Below are 20,188 nucleotides of genomic sequence, written 5' to 3' on the forward strand. Positions count from 1 at the left end.
ACATTCAGAATTTGAACCCCTGATTAAAAGGTGACCCCTTTCACTTTGACGTCAGACCATATCTTGTGACAAAATAAGATAAAGCAAAGAGGGACTATTAATGTTCAGATATTGCCATTGTCGTTTTTCCAAAGTTGATCAATATTTTTTGATGCCAATTTACTTTGACGCTTCTCACAAATACATCAAATGTGTCTTGTAACAGAAGCACAAGCACTGCACTGACCCCCTCCCTCTTTTTCAAGACATGTTTAAAATGTATCAACAAAGTATTATTTACAGTGAAATAAGTGGTAGATGTTAAACAATATTTTATTAGCTGTTGGATCGCTGTTTGATGAATTAGCATCATAACTCATTTTTGTTTGCTAACTTGCTAACAACCACATAATGGGTGGGTGAGTGACAGGAAGAAAAGCTCTTGACAAATTTCCATGTAGAATATAAGCCAACATGTATTTTTAGTGCCCTTCAACAGCAAAAAAAAATACTTATGTATGGGTCAATATCGAGTTACACCTCAATAAAATCTTCTGATGTTTGCTTTTCCAGATCTTTATTACCGGTATGTCAACACCAAAAACATGTTTTTTTTTTCGCTTATAAATGTTAAAAGTCCCCACACAATAGTTCTTGTCTATTCCATTGGCGACTGCAGGTGGTCTGACGTCAGGTGAAAAGGTGTTAAATGTTACAGTGTTCATATTAATAGTTTGGCCAGAACAGAAATGACACATTAATAATGGTGAGAATGAGAGTGAGTGCAGAAGAAAAGAAGGTTGCAAGCTTTCCAAGGGTTAGTGCAAAGGTTGTGCGTTTGTGTATCACGTCTTCACTTTCTCGTCAGGATTTCAAAGAAGTAAAAAGCAGTTTGTTTCCTTGTTGTTGTTTTTTAAACAAAGATTGTTTATTTCAAATGGAATGTAAAGGCTACAGTCTTTCAAATAACGTAAAATTAAATATATGAAAAATGTAAGTGACTATAAACAGACTTTGAAGCATGCAGGCTCGATGTTAAGATAAAAAAAAAATGGCTCTTTAATGGCACTTGGAGAAAATATCAAAGAAATGTAAACTATCAAAAGCAAAACCAGCAAAAATGAGGGGGGGAAATGCATTTTTCTCTCCCAAAAAAAAGAGAATTATGGCCACACTGAAAGGAAAGAAATGTACAAACCAGGAGAATAAACTTAATTTTATGAAAGTATATTTAGAATGCTACACGAATCAAAATTGTTTGAGAATTTGTTGCAACATAATGTAATTTTTTCTCACGTAAGTCAAGATTTGTAATATTCTGACCATTAATGTATTATTGCTCTTTACAATGTTGGAATATTAAAAAAAAAATTCCCAGGGTTTTTTTCCCCCCCACCTGAAAACTAACTTAGTTACCACGTTTGTTCACTTTGTTAAATCACAACCCGTGTCTTTAAAAAAGAAAACATTTTAACAATGAAGTTAATTTAAAAACTTTTGTCTTTGAATAATTTGACCTTTTTCTTCTTATCAGAACAAACTGACAACTTTTTTATTCACTTAAGCTTTTTTGAGATTATTTAAAAAATATATTTTAAGATGACTATTGTTGTTATAGTAATTTTTACAACTTAATGTTTTGTAAAACACAACGTTTTTGTTGTAATATTGCAACTTTAATCCAGCAAGATTTTCTTTCTCGTCCCAATTATTTTTATTTTTTATTTTTTCCCCCAGGTTATTTTTGTAAGGATTGTGATTTATTTTGAAGTATTTTAAGATTCTGACTTTCAACGAAAAGACCATCTTTTTGTTGTTACATTTCAGCTTTATTCTCGTAAGATTAAACATTTTTAACCTTTTTTGTAATATGTTTGCAACATAAAGACTTGTAAGATTACAACTTATTTCTTCCAACATTAAGACGTCATTCTATTTTTTATTACTATATATTCTGTGTTTATTTTTTTCTGAAAATGTTTCCATAGTTTTTCTCTTTAGTGTGGCCCAAATACTCATAGGTAAAAAAACAAAAAAAACCACCAAAAAAAGACTTGTAACATGCCGACTGTGAACAAAACAGGCAAGACACAAGTGGTCACATGACACTTATCAGCATGATTACTGATGGAAAAACTTAGCATATAAACATACAAAACAACTTTAAGGCTCCATTTTGTTCAAATTAATCATCTCTAATATTTAAAGGTATACTATCAGTAAACAAAGTGTATGGAGTCAAATGTGATGACTAAATGTGTGTTTTAGCTGTGAGCTTGAGGAGTATAAATAACACTGTTGTAGTCCTTGGAATGTGTTCTAGAAGTGAGTGCCAGGGAACAAACTACTGTAGGCATCTTAAGGCGTCCTGGAAAGTCTATAGTCAGCAATTTACACTTGATTCTAGGAGAAACTCTCTGTCTATTCTCTGCATTTTTACTTCATTTTGTGATCTGTGTATGTGTGTGTGTGTGTGTGTGTGTGTAAGGGTTGGCGCTGCGCCGTGCTGTTAAAAAAAACAAACGAGCTTTAAAACTTAGTGCAGCAGTCTTCTCGACTCTTAAACTTCAAAACGGCAAAGTTATAAGTGGTAGCCATCATGAAGATCAGCTGGTGGAAGAGAACAAGAGAAGGTGGTGAGAGAACATGCCGGCGTAGTCGCACCGCACCGCCTCGCACATTGTAAAACATCAAATGCATCACACATGATTGCACCATTTTTTTTCCCCCCCCCACTCACTTGAGCCTCTTCTCGCCACAATTTAGTAGGATTACATAGAACATTTTGCGGTATTGAGCACTGTATAACAGATAGACCGCAGAAACCTTGACACTATATATATATATATATATATATATATATATATATATATATATATATATATATATATATATATATATATATATATATATATATATATATATATATATATATATATATATATATATATATATATATATATATATATATATATATATATATATATATATATATATATATATATATATATATATATAGGGACGGCGTGGCGCAGTGGAAGAGTGGCCGTGCGCAACCCGAGGGTCCCTGGTTCAATCCCCACCTAGTACCAACCTCGTCATGTCCGTTGTGTCCTGAGCAAGACACTTCACCCTTGCTCCTGATGGGTGTTGGTTAGCGCCTTGCATGGCAGCTACCTCCATCAGTGTGTGAATGTGTGTGTGAATGGGTAAATGTGGAAGTAGTGTCAAAGCGCTTTGAGTACCTTGAAGGTAGAAAAGCGCTATACAAGTACAACCCATTTATCATTTATTTATATATGTGTGTGTGTGTGTATATATATATGTATGTATATATGTGTATACATATATATATATATATATATGTGTATATATATATATGTATGTATATATATATATACATATATATATACACACACACGTGTATATATATATGTATATATATACATGTATATATATATGTATATATACATGTATATATATATATATGTATATATATACATGTATATATATATATGTATATATACATGTATATATATATATATGTATGTATATATATATATATATATGTGGTCTCTGTGGTCTATCTGTATAACATAGACCACAGAAACCTTGACTATATATATGTATATATATATATATATGTATGTATGTGTGGGGAAAAAAAATCACAAGACTATTTCATCTCTACAGGCCTGTTTCATGAGGGGGGTACCCTCAATCGTCAGGAGATTTTAATGGGAGCATTCGCATACCATGGTTTATATAGGGCACAGAGTGGGTGGGTACAGGCTGGCCTAGGGGCGTGGTGATTGGTTCATGTGTTACCTAGGAGGTGTTTCCTAGGTAACACATGAACCAATCACCACGCCCCTAGGCCAGCCTGTACCCACCCACTCTGTGCCCTATATAAACCATGGTATGCGAATGCTCACATTAAAATCTCCTGACGATTGAGGGTACCCCCCTCATGAAACAGGCCTGTAGAGATGAAATAGTCTTGTGATTTTTTTCCCCACACATACATATATTGCGCTCTACTACGGTATCGAGCACTATTTTTTGGATAACCTTATTAAGACATATATATATATATATATTTATATAATATATATATATATATATATATAATATATATATATATATTTATATAATATATATATTTATATAATATATATATATATATTTATATATATTTATATAGTCAAGGTTTCTGTGGTCTATATGTTATACAGTGCTCAATACCGAGGTAGAGCGAAATATATATATATATATAAACTTTATACACACGTGTATTTATATACACATATATATATATAATAAATGAGTATAAATGTGTATATATATACACAATAAATATATATAAAAAATATTTTTTCCGTAATTTAAAATTATAATTATTGCACAATTACTGTTTTCTCTTATAAATACAGCGTTGTCTGCTTAAAGAGGAACTGCACTTGTTCTTGGAATTTTGCTGATAATTCACACTTCTTATGAAAGACAAGAACATGTGTTTGTTTTAAATGCATTCTAACTCGTAAATAAAAATGGAGTCAATTGCGCCCATGAAGCCCTTTAAATAACCATCTAAAAAGCACCAACAATACTCCATTTACATTTCGGGACCTGAATATTAACCAAGTGTTAGTGATCTTGTTATTATAAGCGCTGACGTTGAGGACCTATTTTTAGCGATACCGTGATCACAGAGCGCTAACCAGCTTATACTGCTGTATTGACATCATCAGCTGGTGAGCTGCTTTCTCGCCTCAAAGCTCATTCAAGTTAATTCTATATTATAAATCATGTCTCTCATCTTTATAGTAGAAGGATGTTGCCATAAACTGAGAAGTTGATACACTTTGCTACAGCCAATTTATACCCGGTAATGGCGAGAAACACACGAGAAAATGCTTGGTTCCACCCCCGGTTTTTCTTTGCGAGGATTATGAGTCATTCTTCATCCAAACGGGAATATATCAACATCCTAACAGTCGGCACTCTAATAACAGCAGACATTGTACAGTAAGTGATGTTTTATGATGTTTGTTGGCTCTCATGAAGTCTGCAGTGAGTAATAATCAGTGATGTTGAAGGAAAAGTCAACTTTTAAAAATTAATCTGCCGCTTTATGCTTAAAATGAGCAAATTACATAAATATGAAATGTTATTATAAATGTGCCTGTTACTACATTAGATATATACTTACATCATGTGTATAAAACCTCAATGGAGGTGTTTGGACGTGTTTTTAAGGGCTTTATAGGCAGAATACAGAAACTCACCTTTGCTCTCTTTTATTTAATAATTAGAATGCATTAAAAAAATATTCTCCTATATAAGGACTGTGAATGATAGACACAATTCCCCTCAAAAGTGCAGTTCCCTTTTAGATAACTTTTTTGTCGGAACCTTTTATTTCTTTAAACTTTTTTTTTCTCGTCACATTAAAACCAAATCATTTAAAAATATTTTTTCTAATATGTTTTTAAATAAACAAGATGCAACTTTAAAAAAAAAAAAGCTTATTGTAACATTATAACTTGAGTTAAGTAATTTATTAATTATATTGTAAGACTTTTTAAGAGACAAATACAACATTTTTGCATGGTTGTGTTGCAATATTACCGACTAAAATAGTTAATAAAACTTATAAAAATGGGGAAAATACATCTAGAACAGAGGTGTCAAACTCATTTGAGCTCAGGGGGGCACATGGAGGAAAATCTATTCCCAGGTTGGCCGGACTGGTAAAATCATGGCATAATAACTTAAAAACAAAGACGACTTCAGATTGTTTTCTTTGTTTTACTTTGGCCAAAAATAGAACACATTCTGAAAATGTACAAATCACAAATAGTAATTTTGACAAAACACCTCAAATTCTGCGATGAGGTGGCGACTTGTCCCAGGGTGTACCTCACCTTTTATACTTGGCAAACTCATCTCGCGGGGCCGCATAAAAACCTGTTTATGCCTGATCCGGCCCACGGGCCGTACGCTTATCACCCCTGATCTAGAAGGTTTTTTTGCATTTTGGAGTTTACTGTTCTCAAGGTCTACAGCCCTGCCTTTGAGGACTTTTAGCACGATAGCCATGTTTGCTTATGCTCTTGTAAGACGTCCTGCTACATTGTGGTGAGAAGACATACTTTTAGTCGGTGGTCATGTGCAGCGAAGTAGCGATGGTTTGCTGGAATGGACACACGACATTCATGAAGTGCATTGGCGTTGTCTTACCAGAGCGATGACTGTGGCTCCGGCTCCAGCGCAGGCTACGATGTACAAGTGATAAGACAGGTAGAACTGCAGAAACATCACACGATGTACAAGTGATAAGACAGGTAGAACTGCAGAAACATCAACCACAAAACGTTCACGCCAAAATAAACGTATCGCTACATCGACGACGCCGATGGCGTCTCACCTCGCTGGTATTGCAGATGTCGCCGAGCGTCGATCCGCAGGCCTTTCCTGGCGTGGCGTTCCACGGGATGATTCCTGCAGACGGGACAGTTTGAATTCAAACACACATGTTTTGTCCAAAGAGTGCTGAAATGTGACTTTGTGCGTACAAATAGACGGAGTAGACATTGGAAGGGTAAAAGAAAACACATTTTTGGGTGTAATAATAGATGATAAAATGAATTGGAAATCTCATGTAAAAAAAATATACAACATAAAGTAGCAAGAAACACGTCATTAATGAACAAAGCAAAACATGTTCTGGACCAAAAATCACTTCATGTTCTCTACTGCTCGCTAGTGTTATCATATCTGAGTTATTGTGCACAAATATGGGGAAACAACAACAAATGTACGCTTCATTCACTGACTGTGTTACAAAAAAGATCAATTAGAATACATAATGTTGGATATGCAACAAAAAACAGTGCAATTAACAGTGCAATACATTTTTATAACATGGTCACTACTGCCTAGTTTCTCATGTTATATTCTTATTTTTACAGTTATATTTTTATTCTTATTGTTGCTTTTTATTTTTATTCTTATTGTCATATTTTCAATTTTATGTCCATTTATACCCCCATTATTTACTTTTTAAATTCGATCTCAATTCTGTACACTGCTGCAATTTAAATTTCTCTGAGGGAACTCTCCTGAAGGAATAAATAAAGTACTATCTATCCATCTATATAGAGAACATACAAACCCTTTATTTATTGAATCACAAATATTGAAATTCAACTATTTGGTGCATTTGCAAACAGCTAAAATGATGTAGAAAGCAAACTATAACCTGCTACCCAAGAATGTACAACAATTCTTCTCAACAAAAGAGGAGAAATATAACCTTAGAGGAAAATCTAATTTAAAACATTTGTATGCTTTTACAACACTTAAAACCTATAGCATATCAGTATGTGTAATTAAATTATGGAATGGATTAACCAAAGAAATCAAACAAAGCACCAACATGATTCAGTTTAAGAGACTGTTCAAACTACAAGTGTTCACAAAGTACACAGAACAATAACTATGATGAACATCTTGAACCCTTTTTTTATTATTGAGACAAAGATTATTTATGTATTTAATATTTGTTTACTTACTACAGTATATTATTTATCTATTATTTATTTGTTCACTGTTATGTTACAGAGAACAAGGAAATTGGATAAAATTGCTATGGTATGAAAAGGGGTAGGATTAAATAAGCTCAGCTTCTTCCTACTCCTTTTCGGACGTGCTGTAATGAAACGACTGGAAATATGTGATGCATTACATTGCATCGTATGCATGTTCCAAATAAACCGAAACTGAAACTGAACTGAAGTGTCTCACCGTACTGACGCACGTCCACGCAGATGGAGTCGATGTCAGTGAGGTTGGCGGTGGGCAACTTCATGGTGGCGCAGGTGGACCACATGTTGTAGAAGAGGAAGACGGGCACGGCGGAGAAGCCGAACACGCCCAGCCAGGCCACACCCAGAATGTAGGTGAGGAACACAAACTGAGGACACAAGATAATAAATATGTTAGGCTTTCTATCCCCTCCTGCTCCGGCCCGGATGCACTAAATGATAATATAAATACATTTAATAAAGTCAAATACAAATAAGGCAACAAGAGAAGTATCCTACACTTCTCTTTTGTAAAGTAAATCTGAACAGCCGACATGGGCATCTACATCAACTATATGATTTGTCTGAGAAGCTGGACAGGACAAAAATAAAAATAAATATGTTAGGTTCTATCTACAACGGGGGTGTCAAACGTACGGCCCGAGGGCCGGATCAGGCCCGCAAACAGGTTTTATCCGGCCCGCGGGATGAGTTTGCTAATATCCGGCCCGCGGGATGAGTTTGCTAAGTATAAAAATTAGCGTGACATTTTTGAATAAAAGAAACCGCTGTTCTAAATGTGTCCACTGGATGTCGCAATAGTGCACCAGTCGAGGAAAATGATCAAACTACATAAATAACATACTTAATTTGATTTTGATACAATTTTTTTATCTTGATAGATTGAAAATGAGCACCAATGAGTTGACTGATGAACATTTATCACATCATTTATTCAGAAAATATAAATACCGACAAATAAAGATAAAATACTATTAACCGCAACATGTAAGTGTAAAAAAACAACATTATGATTTGTACAACTTCAGTATGTGATTGTTTTATTTTTAAACAAAGAAAATAATCTTAAGTTGTCTTTATTTTTAAGTTATCGTGCAGTGATTTTACCAGTCCGGCCCACTTGGGAGTAGACTTTTCTCCATATGGCCCCCGATTTAAAATGAGTTTTGACACCCGTGATCTACACATATCTAAGATTCGGTTTGGTTATGTTTATTTGTTGTATTTTTATTTGTGTGCCAAAAAATAGCACTAACATGTGTGGCTGTAGGCAACCACCCGATGAAGCACAATTATAACATTGGTTCTGTTGCTGCTGTGTTATCAATAGGCTACACTTTTCTTTCCACTTTGCCTCCCAAATCATTACCAAAGAATTAGGTAACTTTCAAGTAAAACAAACTTGTTTCATATAATAAATGTTCACATTTTGGAAATAAAAGCCTCTCCAATTAATCATCGCCTGTTTCCCGATACCATTGTGGTATAATGAACGGTATGTGTGTGTGAGTGATGGAGAGAAAAGCTCTGCCCGGTCTGTCACATTCGTTTTTCTTTAATTGACACGATGGTCAAGCAGTTTGAGCGTAGCATTAAAATAAGTGAAAGTGAGTGTAGGGTTTCAGCAGAAAATGTTGTATTGCTGTTCTGTTTTTGGGTGTTCCAGTCGTTCAAATAGAGAGATAGGAAAGAGATTTCATAGAGTCCCAAAAGAAGTGGTTCATAAAAGTAATAAAGTCAGGGGAAAAAACAAAAGTGTGTCGAAGGAAATGGCTCTTAAAAATATTACTTTCATCATCTTGTGTCTGCAGTGATCACTTTGCAAAATGTTTGAACATTTGATTTCTTTGAAAAACTTTGTGACGCAATCGAGTTTATTCTCCAATTCATTAGCAGTGTTGGGAGCAGAACTAAATGTAAAAAAAAGGACGAGTGTTGTGTTCTTTTGTAGTTGCCATGCCTAAATATGACTACGAAGACCTGCTTGTGCAAATAAACTAACGTCATGTTAAGTCCGAGTAGTAAACATTGTGATTGTTGGTCCAATCCACCGTATTTTTGCTGTCCATTTTCCAAACAGAAACTCTAAACCTTTAGTTGTTGTTGTGCAGGAAAGCCAAGTGCTTTATTCAACACGCATGACCACATTATAGCGTCTTTGGTGCTATTTGTTAGCATCAAGAAAATATCCTTAATAGTATTAATAAACTAGATGAATACATCTCTCGTAAGCTCAACATGCTTATACTGAATCTTGATGTTGCTAAGAAAGATTGGTGTTGAACAACAGGGACATTTATAGCTAAATAAGGAGACAGAATATATGAACTTCACAGCATAAAAACAACTGCAGACATGAATTGTAGTTGAGACTAATATGCGTAGCAGGAAATCAACTGCAAACAAACCTATACTTTTTCTCATCAGCGTCACGATCACAGCAGCACTGCAAACGTTATGTCAATCAAATACGGTACTTACCGATGTACGAATAAATCCAATTTTGTTTTTCACTGATTAATGTTTAATTTGTCGACCCCTCAGATGTAAAGACATGATGTGCCCCCAATCTTTTCTTCTTTAAATACCGTGAGTGTCGAATGAAGCAAGGTCATAGCGAGCAGTAACCTCTTAGTGATATCATTATAAAATTATAAAAATCCACTCCATCCCATTTTAAATATTGTTTTCATGATCGCTTTTATATTTGCCTCTAAATCTTTCAAAATACGCCCGAATCTGCACTGATTTAGGTGAATAAACAGAAGCCTAAAGGAGCTCTAGACCTTCGCCTGAAACCCGGATGTGTGTCTAGGTCACGTGATTGCAACCCAGCTATTTAGAACATTAATACATGTACTTATGTTAATTTTTTTAAATATAAAATATTATTAAGATTTAAGAAAGTAAACAATTTTTTTTTTATAGATTTAATGGTTACATTTTAATAAAATATTAAAAAGAAAAACACGACATATTTATTTTATTTAATGATCCAATAATTATTGATAAAGAAAATAAATAAAAATTTAAAAAAGCTAACAATGGTCTAAGATTTAAATGTTTTCCTGCCTTCCGTCTGAGTGCAGCTGGGATAGGCCCCCTCCCCTTTTCTAATGAAATCATAAAAAATGTACATTCACTGATCAATGCTTTTGATACTCATATTGCGCTCAAATATTATCAAGTTGATATGCTTGTTTTATACATATATGAGAGGCTATCACAATATACTATATTTCAGGCCTGGGCAATTATTTTGACTCGGGGGCCAAATTTATAAAAAAAAGTGTCTGGGGGTCTGTATATCTGATTTTTTTTAGGAACACTAATACAAAACCTCACAATAATGTCTGATTGAAAGCTAAAAATGTTATGACAGACCGCCTTAAAAAAACGGAATGGAATATTATTGTTTTTTTACTGAAGGAAGCACCCAGAATGTACAATGTGGGATTTACAATATTAACTATTGCAGATAAAACACTGAATATTGACAACATATGAACGTCACACCCCCTCTCCATCGACATATTTTACAACCAAGCGAAACGTAACAAAAATGCGAAATATGAACGCAAAGGGTAAAAAAAACAACACACCTACAATCTGATACATCTGATATATCACTAAGCCAGGGGTAGGGAACCTGTTTGATGACTGCATCTGGCTCTCAGATACATTTTAGCTGACATTGCTTAACACGATAAGTAATGAATAATTCCGCTTAAAAATAACGTTCAAAATATAAAACATTCTCATGCATTTTAATCCATCCATCCGTTTTTCTACCGCACCTGTTCAAGAAGTCGCATTATTGGTAAGAAATATTTTATTCATTATTGGTTAGCTTCAGAATAACAATGTTATTAAAAAGAATAAGAGACTTATTATACTGTAAAAATGTTGGTTTTACTTAAAAATGCACGCATTTCGTTGTATTCAGTGTTAAAAAAATATTTTTTGGCTCTCACGGAAATACATTTTAAAAGATTTGGCTTTTATGGCTCTCTCACCCAAAAAGGTTCCCGACCCATGTACTAAGCTTTAGAACTTTGTTGTAAAAATCTCCTCACGCGTCTGTCCCTGACACCCGCATTTCAGGCTGGCCGCTCAGGAAACACTCTGTGGAAACGCTCCCCACCCACATTGCTTGGTGCCTCGTCTGAGCTGCTGTCACTTAGATTACCATAGTAACTAATTAGATGACCATAGTAACTAGTATATCATGCAAAAGCGCAGATTCCAACCATTGAAATACTTTGTATATATGTCAAGACTTACGGTCATTTGAAAACACCACTGCACATCATAATGGCGGCTACAGTTTCCATCTTAAAGATCTAAAAAAAATTGGGGGGAATGTCCGGCGGGCCAGATTAATGGGGCCCCCGGGCCTTAAATTGCCCATGTCTGCTATATTTCATCCAACTGTGATTGGAATGATTTGGAAATTGGTGTATTTATTTTTCAAGTTTTGTTTCTTTCGGCAACTGGTTTAAATCTAACAATGTAAATATTTATCATGGAATAAATTCTTATGCCCAGATCAACTCATAATGTAATTCATTTGTATTTTTTATTTGAGTGAATATATCAATTCATGTTTATGCTTGTCAGCTGCCATTTAGAGTTATGTTGTTCCCTTAATAAAAACATGAATAATAATAATAATAATAATAACCCTCCCAGTGTTTATCTGTCTTTCTGCACTCCCTAACAATCATGCTTGTTTTGAAAATACCATTCCACTGATGCAGCGTCCACAGATGGTGGTCTTGAACTCGCTGTGCAGCTCCTTGACAGCGCTGGTGGTGTAGAAGCCCTCGGCCAGCAGGATGATGCCGTACAGGAAGAAGAAGGAGGCGATGCCGTAGATGACATATTGCATCAGCTGGATTCTAAAATGGAAAAAGTTGTGATGGAGAGACATTGGTGATGATGATGATGATGATGATAATGATGACGATCTCTGGAGACAGCAGGCGGCCTCCTCACTTCATCAGTGTGCTTACATAAAACATGCTCTTGTCATTCCTCTTTTATTGCCGAGTCTCTAATGGAGGTTTGCAACGCGCTCCTTATTAGGACTGGACTGTTCGCAGAGCGCTGAAAATAGCCAACGTGATGTCATTAGAAAAGTTATTCTCCATTATTTTGCCTTTTTTTTTGGAACATTATCATATCACATATCATACAGTACGGTCAATAATAGAAAGACACGAGAACTTGAGTTATTAATTCCTCCAAAGACATTTTGGACAATTCTGTTCTTCTAATTGACAGATTGGGGAAGGTCCTTTTTGAGTGATGGCGCATTCAAGAACACTAGGAAGTCGGCAATATCCCACTTCAATGCAACAAAAAGGTAAACAAAAAACATGGCCGACCAACACCGTAAGACAGTATTTTTTTTTGGTTTGTCAATCACTTTCTCCTTTTTGTTTTTGGTGGCCAAGGTCTCTGTTTTGTTCTAGCGTCATTCCAAAAATACCACTCTGTTGGAAATGTAAAAAATATTAGTAGAGATATCGGCAGGCTGATATTATCGGCCGATAAATACTTTAAAATGTAATATCGGAAATTATCGGTATCGTTTTTTTTTGTTTTTTTTTGTATTTATTTTATTTTTTGTATTAAATCAACATAAAAACACAAGATACACTTACAATTAATACACCAACCCAAAAAACTAATACACCAACCCAAAAAAACCTTCCTCCCCCATTTACACTCATTCACACTCATTCACACAAAAGGGTTGTTTATTTCTGTTATTAATATTCTGGTTCCTACATTATATATCAATACAGTCTGCAAGGGATACAGTCCGTAAGCACACATGATTGTGCGTGTTGCTGGTCCACAAACAGTACTAACCTTTTAACCGTTAATTTTACTCATTTTCATTAATTACTAGTTTCTATGTAACCGTTTTTATATTGATTTACTTTCTTTCTTATTCAAGAATTTTTTTTTTAATGTATTTATCTTATTTATTTTATTTTTTTAAAAAGGACCTTATCTTCACCATACCTGGTTGTCCAAATTAGGCATAATAATGTGTTAAATCCACCACTGTATATATCGTTTGATATCGGTATCTGTAATTAAGGGTTTGGTCGATATCGGAATATCGGATATCGACAAAAAGCCATTATCGGACATCCCTAATTTTTAGGGCAAGAAAGTGGAAGGTATTTGGGATGTGAATCTTAGAAACAGCGATTCACTTCCAATCCTGGCGGTGGCGATTCGACTCAACGCAGTGGCGGATGCTGGTCTCTCAAGGAGGGGAAGTCAATTTCGGCCTACGTCATGAAATGCGTTGGTTTATTTATACGTAAAATCTACCCTCCGTTAGGCGTCCTTTCCATGGATTTGACAAGTGTCTCAATGGCTAGCAGAGCGAGGCTGCTTAAACCAGTGTTTTTCAACCACTGTGCTGCGACATATTAGTGTGAAATTATGCAACTTCACCTAATTGGTCCAAAAAAAATTTTTTGCAAATCAATAATTATAATCTGCAAATACTGTGCCGTTCCTTAGTGTCCGTGCTGTGTAGAACTATGATCCCAATATGCAGACCACAGCGTGCAGGTAAAAAGGTATGTAACGCTTAAGTCAAAAATGAACAAAAGGAAAAGGCAATGAAGCATAGGGATGGCTATGTAAAACAACAGTAAAACTGAACTGACTACAAAGTAAACAGAAACAGAATGCTGGACGACAGCAAAAACTTGCAGCGTGTGGAGCAGAGACGGCGTCCACAAAGTACATCCGTACATGACATGGCGAGCAACAATGTCCACAAAAAAGAATAGCAACAACTTCAATAGCCCTGCTTGCTAACACAAAGCAGGTGCGGGGAATGACGCTCAAAGGCAGACATGAAACTGCTACAGGAAAACACCAAAATAACAGCACAAGACAAGAACTAAAGCACTACACACAGGAACACACCAACAAACTCAAAATAAGGCACGAGGAGGACCTGGTGGAGTTTCATTTTTAACGTTTTCTGCTGGTGGTGTGCCTCCGTATTTTTGAATGGAAAAAATGTGCCTTGCCTCAAAAAAGGTTGAAAAACACTGGCTTAAACGACCTTGGCCCATGGTGTTGCGGGTGTAAGACTTGAGCCCCTTTAAACAGGAGAAGCTCCTCTCTACACCTGCAGTTTGTACACCTGTGTGCATTATACATGTATGTATGTTGTTCAATAAAAAAAATAAAACATTTAACATTTTGCGTCTGGCGTGAGGTTAGTGCTTTGAGACGGTGGAGGGGCTCAGCAGCACCCGCTGCTCGGCAGGGACAGAAACTGTAGAGTGAAAGAAGTCAGTCTCCATACACAAAAAAACACCAGAAATAGAAGCTCTATTCGTCGCTAGTCGTTTTTAACAAAGAAAATGTCGCTAAGAGGATCGGGAAAGTCTCCGGTTCAACTCAGAACAACAGAATGAATATTGAAAAATGCTCCCACGGACGTTTACAACACAAAATCGCTGATTCGCTCATTTCGCTGTCAATCGAAAAGGGACTCAGCCTTAGACAGATCATCAATCAATCAATGTTTATTTATATAGCCCTAAATCACAAGTGTCTCAAAGGGCTGCACAAGCCATATATATATATATATATATATATATATATATATATATATATATATATATATATATATATATATATACACACACATACATACATACACATATATATATATACATATATATATATATATATATATATATATATATATATATATATATATATATATATATATATATATATATATATATATACACACACACACATATGTATATACATACACATACAAATAGATACATATATACACACTTACTTGCTTATGGTTGTCCATCGATTCGATGATGACCATCTTATTTTATTTATGAGTCTGCTGATGTTTGAAAAGTCCGATCCTGGATCTACAGATGCGGTTACAGACCGGGCATGTGAAGGAGGTGCTGGGGGGAGCAGGGGTGGCTTGGCGAGCATGCCTCTTCACGCGTTTTGCTGCACGGTGTTGTGTGCGCTGTTCCTCAATATAATCCACTCCCTGTGAGGAGTGGGAGCGCCAGAGGTCTCGGCAGGAAGCAAGTTCCTCCAGTGAAGAGGGGTTGATCTGGCATCTCTTCAGTGTGGTCTTCATTTGGTCTTTGAACCGCTTCTTCTGCCCACCAGCACTGCGTTGGCCTAGGTGTAGCTGACCATAGAGGATTCTGCGTGGGAGTCTATGGCTGGGCATTCGGATGACATGCCCCAACCACCTGAGTTGATGTTGGGTCATGATGGACTCCACGCTGCAGCTACCTGCCCTCTCCAGCACTTCTGTGTGCGGCACTCTGTCCTTCCATGTGATGCCAAGGATCTTCTGCAGACATCTTACATGGAAGATCTCCAGGCTTCTCAGATGGCGGCTGTAGATAGTCCATGCCTCACATCCGTACAGTAATGCAGTGATGCATACTGCTCTGTAGACCAGCACTTTGGTGTGGAGTTTGAGGTTGCTGTTCTGAAAAACCCTTCTCCTTAGAAGACCAAAAGATGCTGATGCTTGCTTGAGGCGGTTCTGGATCTCGTCATCCATTGAGCAGGTGTCAGACATTATGCTCCCCAGGTATTTGAAGGTGGGCACTGTGAGCAGCTGTTGCCCTGCTGCTGTGAGGGTTATTGTGGGGTTTTGTGGGAGGTCAGCACTGGACTGACAAAGTACCTCTGTCTTCTGGGTGTTGATCGTCAGTCCCATTCTGGTATATGCAGTTACAGCTGCCGAGAGGATGTTTTGCAGAGCCTCTGGTGTATGGGAAACCAGGGCACAGTCATCGGCGTATTGCAGCTCAATGATGGTCTCCGAGGTCAGTTTGGTAGTTGCCTGTAGCCTCCTGATGTTAAACAGGCTACCATCAAGCCTGAAGTCTATGGTAACTCCAGCCTGCTCCTCCATCCCCCTACGTAGCAGTGTTGTGACACAGACGAGGAAGATGTTGAAGAGAACTGGAGCCAGCACACAGCCCTGCCTCACTCCAGTTTTCACACCAAAGGGCTCTGAGTTGTGTCTTCCCACTACCACTCGGGCCATCATCCCAGAATGGAACTGTGCAAGGATGGTGAGAAACTTGGGTGGACACCCAAATCTCTTCAGGACTTGCCACAGTAGGTCCCTGCTCACTGTGTCAAATGCCTTTGAAAGGTCGACAAAGGCAATGTACAAGTCCTTGTGCTGCTCCCGGCATTTCTCTTGGAGCTGACGTGTCACAAAGATCATGTCAACTGTCCCCCTGTCCTTCCGAAAACCACACTGCGACTCTGGGGTGACCCGTTCTGATATTGCGGGGATGAGTCTGCGGAGCATGACCTTGGCAAGGACCTTTCCAGCAACGGCCAACAGAGAGATACCCCTACTATTGGAGCAGATGGATTTGTCTCCTTTGTTCTTGTAGATGGTCACAATGTTGGCATCTTTCCACTGTTGCGGGACACACTCTCGTCTCCACACCTCTGAAATGTAGAGATGCAGTGTCCGTGTACAGAGGTAGCCTCCTTCCTTGAGAAGTTCAGCCGGGATGCTGTCAGGTCCAGGGGATTTATTGTTTTTCAGGGTTTTGACTGCATGCAGGATTTCTTTGAAGGTTGGGGGGAGGTCGAGATCTGGCAAGCTAGGATGTTCAGGGAGCTCTGCAAGGACAGTTGGGTCCACTGGGGTGGGCTGGTTGAGCACGGTTTTAAAATGCTCAGCCCACCGCTCCACTATCATAGCCTGATCCTTGATCAAAGATGTTCCATCAGCAGATCTAACAGGTGCCAGGGAGCAGTTTCTGGGGCCGTAGATGGTTTTCACTGCATCATAGAAACTGTGCATATCATTTCTATCAGCGTGAGACTGGATTTCATTGGCCTTTGAGATCCACCACTCATCTTGCAGTTTTCTGAGAGTTGTTTGGGCCTCAGAACGAAGGGTTTGCCATTGCTTTTTATGGAATTGGGATTGTGGGTTGTTCAGGGTGGCTCTGTGTGCCTTGTGCATTCTGTACAGGAGGGTGGAGATCTCTCCAGCATTCTGGTCAAACCAGTCCTGGTGTTTCTTGGATTTGAAACCAATGACTTGGGCTGCAGTGTCAAAGAGGATGGTGGATAGGGAGGCCCACTTCTCATCCATACCAGACTCTGAGGTGATCAGCGACTCAATGTCTGCCAGCTTCTCAGCTAGGGAGCGACGGAAGTTGTCACGGGTGTCGCTGCCGGAGAGTCTGGCACAGTTGAGTGCTTTCCTCTTTGGTGCACCGTGACGTGTTAGGGGCCGAACATGCATTCTGACCTTTGTCAGAATCATGCGGTGATCGGTCCAGCAGTCTGCCCCTCGCATAGCTCTTGTAATGAGCACGTCCTTGAGGTCAGCCCTCCTCACGATCGCATAGTCGATCAGGTGCCAGTGTTTGGATCTGGGATGCATCCAGGATGCCTTATATTTGTTCTTTTGTTGGAAGATGGTGTTTGTGATGGTAAGATCGTGTTCCGCACAGAGACTAAGGAGTCTCATGCCATTGGGGTTGATTTTTCCAATGCCGTGGGCGCCGATCACACCATTCCAGTTTTGCGTGTTCTTTCCGACTCTTGCATTAAAATCACCAAGCAGCATGATTTTGTCACTCCTCGGGATGTGACTGAGGATGTCATCGAGTGCCTGGTAGAAGCAGTCCTTCTCTTCATCATTGGATGGCAGAGTTGGTGCATAGGCACTTACCAAAGTGACATGTCTGCATTTTGCAAGGGGGATGCGAAGAGTCATGAGCCTTTCACTGACACCCACTGGTGATTCTGTGAGCTTGAGCAGAAGGCTGTTCTTGATTGCAAAACCAACTCCGTGAAGGTGTGGTCCGCCCATGGGGTATCCTTTCCAAAAGAATGTATAACCCTCTCCTACTTCATTGAGTGAGCCTTCCTCGAGAAATCGGGTCTCACTGAGTGCTGCCACATCCACATTGTAGCGCTTTAGCTCGCTGGCAACAAGTGCTGTTCTGCGCTGTGGTCTGTCCGGACTGGCATCCAGGAGTGTCCTTATGTTCCATGCTGCAATTCTAAATGGTATAATCTTTGTATTTCGACCGCGTAATGGAATGTCCCGACAGGTGCGGTTTCCTGCCCGGGTACTGTGTTGAGTGGGCAATCTTTAGGCCACCTTTTCTAGGCCTTTCCCCAATTGGGGTGAGCAGTGCGGTCCCTAAATAGGGGCTGCCCAGACGCACAGGAGTCTGCCGGAAGCAGCTGCCACTCAATCCCAGCTGCTAACAACCGTTGTCCTGTGCCGCTGACGTGTAGAGTTCCAGCTAAGAGCTTCCAGCTCATTCAAACCTGCCCCCGTTACTGGACGCTCCATCGCCGTCAGACTTTTGAGGTCGGAGACTCAGGTAAAGAAGATACCTGCGCAATGATGGTTTTTAGAGTGGCATGAGGGGTGCGCTTTTCCCAACGCCACTACCTTGATTGTAAGAAGATCGTTCCAGTGGCAAGGGAGACCCTAGACGACCGGCATCTTCTTACAACTGCAGGAAGCTGCCGGAATCCAGGTTTTTGGGAAACCGCCTCAAAGCTTGCCGCCGCCAGCTTGCTTTTCTGTCAGGGTGTGCTCCCTTAGCCTTCGTCCGCTTTTACAGCCATTGTGGTGCTTCTCACTGCTACCATCTTCTCCCTGCTCCACCGTTGAGGTCTTCGGGATCACTCTTAGTCTGGACTCTACCCTTCGACCTGTTCGGCTTGGGTAACCCTGCCAGGAGTACAAGACTCCAGCCGACATAGCTCTAGGGGTCATGGAGACGCGCAAAGTGCCCCACCACGATAAGGTGGTGATCCCGTCGGGGCACTATATACACACACACACACACACACACACACACACACACACATATACACATTTATCTATATACATACATACACACACATATGCATACATACTGTATATACATACTAGGGTTTTCCCGATACCAATTATTTAGTATCAGTACCAAAATGTATATCGATATTTTGACACTTTTCCAAATAAAGGAAACTATGAAAAATGTCAATATTGGCTTTATTTTAACAGAAAATCTCACACTACATGAAAGAGCGGTACCGGTACTTTTCAAAGGTGTTATAGTACCGATTTCAATTGATAAGTACCGCGATACTTTATTAGTACGGATATACCGTACAACCCTAAAACATACACACACATATACATACATACATACATACATACACAGGTTGATTATGGCCTATTTAGATGACTGGGCTGTGAAAGAACCCTGACCTATACCCCAATAAACACCTTCGGGATGAACTCGGACAAAAGCGATGACTCAGCATTCAACATATGCTACCTTTGACCCCTGAAATGGATGGAGTCAAAAAATATGTCTCCATTCCTGCAGGTGTCCCAATGCATGTATATGTGAATGAGCTATTTGGCACTTACACGTCGGTCAGCATGGCGTGATCGCTGGCCACTTTGGAGAAGTGACTCTCCAGGATGGAGACGGTGCCCGTGAGCGCCACGTGACCACAGCCGCAGAAGAGGGCCACGCCGCAGAAGCACAAGATGG

General features: G+C 38.5%; 1 protein-coding gene across 3 annotated transcripts in view; it reads right to left on the reverse strand.

Moving 5' to 3' along the window:
• gpm6bb (glycoprotein M6Bb) overlaps window positions 1-20,188 on the reverse strand; it is an 87,824-nt gene that overhangs the window by 1,446 nt on the left and 66,190 nt on the right. The window contains exons 2-7 of one of the 3 annotated variants that reach the window (XM_061971207.2): window positions 20,062-20,188; window positions 12,334-12,490; window positions 7,789-7,957; window positions 6,410-6,483; window positions 6,223-6,288; window positions 2,436-2,589 (exon numbers count right to left, since the gene is read on the reverse strand). The exon at window positions 20,062-20,188 is cut by the window's right edge and continues 60 nt beyond it. In XM_061971207.2, coding sequence (XP_061827191.1) covers window positions 2,509-2,589; window positions 6,223-6,288; window positions 6,410-6,483; window positions 7,789-7,957; window positions 12,334-12,490; window positions 20,062-20,188 — 674 coding nt within the window. In that variant the 3' untranslated portion in view covers window positions 2,436-2,508. Of the gene's footprint in view, window positions 1-2,435; window positions 2,590-6,222; window positions 6,333-6,409; window positions 6,484-7,788; window positions 7,958-12,333; window positions 12,491-20,061 lie in introns of those variants that run through there. The other 2 variants (XM_061971206.2, XM_061971208.2) reach the window with 2 other exon arrangements.

Source organism: Nerophis lumbriciformis, linkage group LG13 (assembly GCF_033978685.3).
Source record: "Nerophis lumbriciformis linkage group LG13, RoL_Nlum_v2.1, whole genome shotgun sequence".
Taxonomy (NCBI): domain Eukaryota; kingdom Metazoa; phylum Chordata; class Actinopteri; order Syngnathiformes; family Syngnathidae; genus Nerophis; species Nerophis lumbriciformis.